This window comes from Rhinoraja longicauda, chromosome 10 (genome assembly GCF_053455715.1).
Source record: "Rhinoraja longicauda isolate Sanriku21f chromosome 10, sRhiLon1.1, whole genome shotgun sequence".
Lineage (NCBI taxonomy): Eukaryota > Metazoa > Chordata > Chondrichthyes > Rajiformes > Arhynchobatidae > Rhinoraja > Rhinoraja longicauda.
Window position 1 is genome coordinate 7,102,867 of NC_135962.1, and position 7,956 is coordinate 7,110,822.

Here is a 7,956-nt window from a genome sequence, read left to right on the forward strand (position 1 = left end):
AGAGGAAATCAGAGTGAGCTACCTTAATCTGCTTTCCATCAGGCACGGCATAAAATCATCTTCAATTCTCTTCTAATCAGCTTTCAATTTTCAGCCTGATCTGCTGAATGGCTGATGGGGAGGAATGGGTAAACTCACACGATGGTCACTGTCGCCATTTGACATGCAAGTCTGCTGTTGAGGTAGTTCTGAGCAAATGTTCAGGATCTAACAATGCTGTGTCAGGTCTAATGCCCAAAATGTAATGCTGTCCCGCCTTAACCCAAATAAACACCTCCAACTTTGTTTTCTCCGTGCTCATTGAGGGTCTGGTGGAATGCTGCTCCACTCTGCCGCGCCCACACTCCATATTTCTAATGGTCTTGAGTTTGGGCATGACAAGCTAATAGTGAGAGGAAAAAACTTGTACTTGCCATAATCGAAACCATTTTGCCAGGCTCATTAAGGCAAACATCTACATTAGAACTTATACTTGCCATAATTTAAAACCATTTTGCCAGGCTCATTAAGGCAAACATCTACACGAGAACTTACACTTGCCATAATTTCAAACTATTTTGCCAGGCTCATTAAGGTTAGGAGCATAAGTACCAAATGAAATGTAGCACAGTGTGAGACAAAGGAATAGCTGAAACCAGAGGATTTCCCAGAAAAATAATATTTACATTTTGAGAATATAAAGTATAAAGAAGAATTCCTTCAGGACACTTGCATAACGTTTGACACCTGTTTATGGGTCGCTGAGTAAAAATAAAATCCCCTGCATCGGGATTTTCCCTCGACTAGACACATGATAGAAGTTGACAACCTAAGGGTCATGGCAGCCCATCGTGTCTGAGCACAATGGTCAGATGGAAAGGGGGTTGCTGATGCGTCAAACAACATTTCCAGATAAAAGATGAGAACATTTTGAATAATGGTGGGTCTTTTCCACCTTGCAGATGAAATCTTGCAGACTCTTCTCTGCCCTCATTGCTTCTCATTCCACAGGTGCAATATCTGTCTGTCTCTCTCAGCAGACCATGCTTTTCTCCCTCCCTTTAAATGGTTTCCAGGCAAGGCTGTAAAAATATAAGACTGTGCAAGGTAGCGGTCGACACAGACCATTATGACTGGTGGTTAAGATATCCACTCGGCACCTCTTCCTCTAGATGGTTTGAAGGACCAGGTTTTTTGTGCATCGTTACCTTTCTGATTACTTCACAGCCATGTTGTCATGGTCATTGCGTCAGAAAGCATCGGTAAAATAGATTCTCAGGTTGCCCTCTTTTTGCTGATTGTATGAGCTGGCAATTTAACTGATTTTTATTTTCCAACATGACAATCCTGCCAACGCTTTGACGGCACTGGGCCTGTACTTGCTGGAGCTTCGGAGGATGAGGGGGGACCTGATTGAAACGTACCGAATAGTGAAAGGCTTGGATAGAGTGGATGTGGAGAGGATGTTTCCACTGGTGGGAGAGCCTAAGACTAGAGGTCTTCGCCTCAGAATTAAAGGACGTTCCTTTAGGAAGGAGATGAGGAAGAATTTCTTTAGTCAGAGGGTGATGAATCTGTGGAATTCTTTGCAACAGAAGGTTGTGGAGGCCAAGTCATTTGATATTTTTAAGGCGTAGATAGATTCTTGATTAGTGCAGTTGTCCGGGGTTATGGGGAGAAGGCAGGAGAATGGGGTTAGGAGGGAGAGATAGATCAGCCATGATTGAATGGCGGCGCAGACTTGATGGGCTGAATGTCCTAATTCTGCTCCTATCACGTATGACCTTATGACTTCAAAACAACATCACTGAATGTAAAGGGCTCTGTGATATCTCAATATCTGGAAATCTGTTGCAGCTGTTCCTTGATTTAGGAGATGGGTTGCCTTCTTGGAAAACATTTCATTAAACAGTTGTTTCCATATATCAGAAAGGCTGACTGAAACACATCATGGGTCTTTTGGTAGGATGTGTTCTTAAAGGTAGAGAATGGCATTCTATTAATTGTAATAAGAAACAGATTAGTAATTTGATGATACTGCAAAGAATGGCATTATAGCACAAATTCATGAATTGAACTATTACAAGTGGTGCAGCGGTAGAGTCGCTGCCTTACAGCGCCGGAGACCTGGGTTTGATCCTGACTACTGTCTGTATGGAGTTTAACTTCTCCCCGCGACCTGCGTGGATTTCCCCGGGAGCTGTGGTTTCCTCCCACGCTCCAAATACGTACAGGTTTGGAGGCCAATTAGCTACAGTAAAGTTGTAAATTGTCCCTAGTGTGTGTAGGATAGTGTTGACGTACAGGGTGATCGCTGGTCGGCACGGACTCGGTGGCCCGAAGGGCCTGTTTCCACGCTGTATCTCTGTAGCTCTAAACTAAACTACATTGAGTAATAAGTAGAAGTGCTTTGTTTCTTTGTGTTTTTGGACAAAGAAAGAGACATGAAGTTTGGTTGGGAAGTTAAGGGAATTGTATAAGACTAAACAGTTTAAATCCTGACTGTCAAACACTGAGCACACCAGGTAACTCTCGGAGCAAGATCTCATTCATTCCCGTGTGTTTCTTTTTGCAGGATTGTGCAGGTGTAATTCTTTATGCTGCAGAGACAGCGACTCAAGTGGCCCTGGATGGAATCCAGTGTTTGGGTGAGTGTTCTGGGAAAAGACTCGGCTGATCGATCAAGAAGCCAGCACAATTGGAAGCAGAGGCCAAATAATAAGTGGACAGGTTTTATTTTTAAACCTTCGAAAGAGTCCAAGGGAAGGCCAGGGTACACCAGGGAATTATAGCTAAAAGACAGTGAACCTTTGTTATTATGTGAAGGGTGGGGAAAAGTGGTCAGTTTGTTCTGTTTGTGATTTTAATGCATAGGTGGTAAAAGAGAGAAACTTCCTCTGGATGAGTGAGACCCTAACCCCCCCCCCCCCCCCCCCCCCCCCCCGGAGCTGAGGAATACAGGAAGCATTTCTCCACACAAAAGCAGGTGGTTATCTGCATTCTCCTCTGCCACAGTTTAATTGAAATGCAATTAAAAATTGCATTGCTGAGATTGCTAGGATTTTGTTAAGTAGGGGTTTAAGGGATATTAAATCTTGAGGAGTGGGTAAGTGGACTTCATTTGCAGTTTACCCTTCATTTAATTGATAGATGGAAGAGAATCGAGGAGTTGAATGGTCAGACCCTGCTTCTGCGTTCTTCTGAAGTTCGGGAATTGCTGGGAGATAGCTCTAGAGTACTTGAGAGAGTGGAGTTGATTTAATTGGAAAAGGCGGTGTTTGCAGTAATCAAAAGTTATAGCCCTGAATGGGCAGAATTATTTGCATTCAAAATATGTCGGAAGGAACTGCAGATGCTGGATTACATCGAAGATAGACACAAAATGCTAGAGTAACTCAGTGGGACAGGCAGCATCTCTGGAGAGAAGGAAAGGGTGACGTTTTGGGTCAACCCAAAACGTCACCCACTCCTTCTATCCAGAGATGCTGCCTGTCCCACGGAGTTTCTCCAGCATTTTGTGTCTATTATCTGCTTTCAGATTACTTGTCTCTCCAGGTTAGACCTTGAGGGATTTGAAATAAACGTTTTTTTTTTCAAAAAAAGAGCAAAATGCAAGTCCTTGTTGAATTTGGACATTAAAAAGAGTTAATGAATTGAAAAAAAAACAGTTTGACGCCATTTGATATTCGAGCTGCTCTGAGCGAATGAATAAATTGCATAGCTGGCATCAATATCAAATTTTCCATAGAGAACATTGATATTGTTTTTTTGGTTTGGAAGACTGAACAATTCCATAATGATTCCGCAGTAGCAGTTCTGTAAACGTCTGTAATCTTAGTTGCTAATTAGGTGCAGTGTGGTGATGTGTCTGCTCGTGCTCACTCACTGTTTGTGGATTTGCAGGTGGCAACGGTTACATCAATGACTACCCCATGGGCCGCTTTCTACGGGACGCTAAGTTGTATGAAATAGGAGCCGGAACCAGCGAAGTCAGGAGGCTGATCATCGGCAGAGCCTTCAATGCCATTTACAAATAACCTTTCTGCAGAGACCAGGCTTGGCCACGTGCCTCCTCCACCCACAAACCTGTACTGCATTGTGGCAATATCTCATGTTAACTTTAAGGCATATACTTATTTTATTTCGAAGTGCCTTGGTTTCTATCAGGACCACCTTCAATCTGGGAAAAATATAATTTGCAGAGCAAAATCATGGAAGTTGAAACATGAAATACTTGATTAAAATATCAGGGAAGAAGGGAGTTAGTGCAACAGCAGAAACCTTCAATGCAATACAAATTATCGACTTGGCATCATAATTCAGGTCTGTCGATTAATATACCAAGTTGTGTTTTATTACTTGGAAAAAAAACGCAAGTGGCATATGAAAATACCTCCATAGTGCTACATATTTAAACAAGAGGGTTGTTTGCGTTGTTACTGTGTGCACAATCTGTACTCCTTTCTTCTTTGTTGGATCAGATTGTATATATGTGTTCAATTGCTACTGTTTGGAAACGGGTGCAAGCTACTGGTAGGTTATCTTTCTAAAGCAGTAATTAAGATGCAGACTGGCCTACACACCATTCTCTGAATCTAAACTACAAATTCTAACAGTCCTCCCATAACTGACTGTAAGCCAGCGGATGTTTTCACGAGAGTTGTACTGTTTGAGTGCTTTGCAGAAAAGCACTGACAAAAGGATCTCATCCTTCGGAAAGTGCAGTGTCTGCACAACCCGAGGCCTTGAGTTCAATTGCTTTTCAGTAAGTGAATCGGCAGTGCTAGTAAATTTTCTATTCCTGATCAGAACAGATCAATATCAAAAAATCTTGTTTATATTTGGTATTATGCAGTGTGATGTCCTGTGTAACTTTGTGTAAAGTTCTTTCAAAATGTAAGCACTACATGCACAATGTCGTATCTTGGGGTGTGCACAGCTATATCATATAGATACCCTGGATATCAGAATGGACCTTGATTATCAAAACGAATATGAGCTCATTGCGTTGGGAGGAATTGCAGCTGCTGGTTTGCATCGAAGATAAGACACAAAATGCTGGAGTAACTCAGCGGGACAGGCAGCGTCTCGACCCAAAACGTCACCCATTCCCTCTATAAGTTACTCCAGCATTTTGTGTCTATGAGGTAATTGAGGAATGAGTTACATCCCCTTCTCATTCTTCTGCACCGTGGTTACAATTGCAGATAATTCTCAGCTGTCAAATGCTGTTTAAATCTGTGCAATTGCACTGGTCCGTTCATACCGGGGAATCTAATCTTGATGAACAAAGTTCTCTTGGTGGAGGGTTTGCCAATTCTGGTCGGCCATATTCTTGCCAGCTTAATCAGCTGAGCTCCTCCCTGCCATGGATCCGATTCCCCGGCACAGCCATTAAAGCAGTACAACATCTTCATTGAAGATTTGGAAATGAAAAAGGTAATTATTCAATGATTGGATTATTCTTGGCACTTGAGTAAAAAAAAATCCTTTGGTTCCCAGCTCCAAGATTGTACTAATTAATTAATAAAGTGCTCAAAATGAATTGGACAATGAGAAACACTTAAGTATTGCTGTGCTTTTTCTCCTTCTTTGGTTCCCTGACAATGAACCTTTAATACCTGAAGGTTCAAACCAGAAAGATTGTGAATGCCTCAGAAGGCAGTGGAGGCCAATTCTCTGAATACATTCAAGAGAGAGCTAGATAGAGCTCTTAAGGATAGCGGAGTCAGGGGGTATGGGGAGAAGGCATGAACGGGGTACTGATTGAGAATGATCAGCCATGATCACATTGAATGGTGGTGCTGGCTCGAAGGGCCGAATGGCCTACTCCTGCACCTATTGTCTATCACAAATTATAACATTCAATTAACAGATCTTTGATCGAAAGATAGATTCTAAAACCGGTCTGCCAGTGAAGCCGTTGTATAATTTTGACCACTGTGACTCAGGTTGATGATGGAAGTTTTATTATTCTGAATGGTAGTCTCTGTGGGGTTACAGATGTCTCTTGTGGACTTTGGCTGTAAGCTATTCTATCCAGTGATAGCCACATAAGACTGCATGTTGGAGATAGTAGCTGACAGGGTGTTTTAGGGTTGCAAATGTACCGCACTATGTAGTAAAGTTGACACAACATGCGACAGTGCTGGTCTGCCTTTCTCAGTCAATGCATTTAAAAAGAGCTTGTATTTCTGCTACACCTTTAACCAAGTAACGTGCCCAAGCTCCTCGCTGGAGCTTATTAAAATGACACCAACCGTAAAAGAGAATATTAGGCCAGAATTTTCAATTTGCTGACGTTGAATAACTGCTGCCGTTTTACCTGTTTTTTGGGCAGCAAGATTGCACCATGCCATTCCACTTCTGTCTGTCACTCCACTTGTAAGGTGAGAGGGGAAAGATTAAGAGGAACCTGAGGGATAACGTTTTCACAGTAAGGTGGTGGGTGCATTGAACAAATTGCCAGAGGAGGTAGTTGAGGCAGGTGCTATGTCAACATTTTGGACAGGTTCATGGATAGGAAAGGTGTAGAAAGATATGGGCCAAATGCAGGCGGGTGGGACCAGTGTTGATGTGGCATCCTGGTCAGCATAGGCAAGTTGGGCTGAAGGGCCTATTTCCATGCTGTATGGTTCCTAGTTCCTCCTTGTATCACCATGCACCCTTGGAGATGGGGATCTGTTGGCCTCTCCACCAGTAGGCAGACTCCAGTGCTGTTGACCCAGGCAGTGTGGAGATTTCTCAGCCCACATGAGAGTTTGGAGATTTTTGGCTGAGTGAGACCCTGGAAACCAATGGGAAATGGTGGATTCTAAGCCCTCAACAGCACAGAAATTCTCACTGTTGGAAAACCGTTTAAACAATTTCTGCAGAGACAAATTAATAGACAATAGATGCAGAAGGAGGCCATTCGGCCTTTCGAGCCAGCACCGCCATTCAATGTGATCATGGCTGATCATTCTCAATCAGTACCCCGTTCCTGCCTTCTCCCCATACCCCCTGACTCCGCTATCCTTAAGAGCTCTATCTAGCTCTCTCTTGAATGCATTCAGTGAATTGGCCTCCACTGCCTTCTGAGGCAGAGAATTCCACAGATTCACAACTCTCTGACCATTTACCCAGCCAGAGAATTTTATTAAGCAGTATACACAGAAGCTGTGTCTAAAGATTTAAAAAAAAAATCTTTATTCAATTTCCCTACAAGGCAGTTGACATGAAAATCCACATCCTAAAAATGGAGCAGCAAAGAAATGTCATCAAGAATCAAAAACCTTTCAAAGAAGTCCGTTTTTGGAAGTATCTTAGAGGAGGGAAAAATGGAAAAAGGGTACAGGGAAAGAAATATGGGCTTTTCTACCCTCGACAACAAATAACAACTTAAATGCATAGTCATTATTTAAAATACTGCTGATGGAAATGGTCCTGTGTAACTGAGAGGCCTGGGGTTCTAGATAATCAATCCAGCCAGTTTCGATCCATGTTGACTAGGCTTTGGACATGATTACACATCTAATTCATTTAAATAAAATCTATAAACGACACGCATTTTGCTTCTGTAGTTGGATGTCGGAGAGCAGCAGCTTTGTGACATTTAACCATTTTCTCCAATTATAGAAGGGGTTTTCCATACCAATGGATCAGAATAGAATTGGGCTTGTTTAACAGCCACCCGATCAAATCGATTCAAGAGCTTCCTTCCTTCATTCAAGTGTTGTAACACAGGATTATGCATCTATATGGGGGAAGAGCACTCAACTCCTTGTCCATCTCTTCAATATTTTAGTAGTATTTGGAATAGTTCATAGAAACAGAAAATAGGTGCAGGAGGAGGCCATTTGACCCTTCGAGCCAGCACCGCCATTCATTGTGATCATGCTGATCATCTACAATCAGTAACCTGTGCCTGCCTTCTCCCCATATCCCTTGATTCCAGTAGTCCCTAGAGCTCTATCTAACTCTCTTTTAAATTCATCC

General features: G+C 42.5%; 1 protein-coding gene across 1 annotated transcript in view; it reads left to right on the forward strand.

Annotated features, from left to right (window-relative positions):
• The window catches only part of ivd (isovaleryl-CoA dehydrogenase), a 57,179-nt gene extending 51,638 nt beyond the window's left edge, over nucleotides 1-5,541 (forward strand). The window contains exons 11-12 of the mRNA XM_078406162.1: nucleotides 2,555-2,627; nucleotides 3,883-5,541. Coding sequence (XP_078262288.1) covers nucleotides 2,555-2,627; nucleotides 3,883-4,016 — 207 coding nt within the window. The 3' untranslated portion in view covers nucleotides 4,017-5,541. The remainder of the gene's footprint in view (nucleotides 1-2,554; nucleotides 2,628-3,882) is intronic.
• The last annotated feature ends 2,415 nt before the right edge of the window (nucleotides 5,542-7,956 follow it).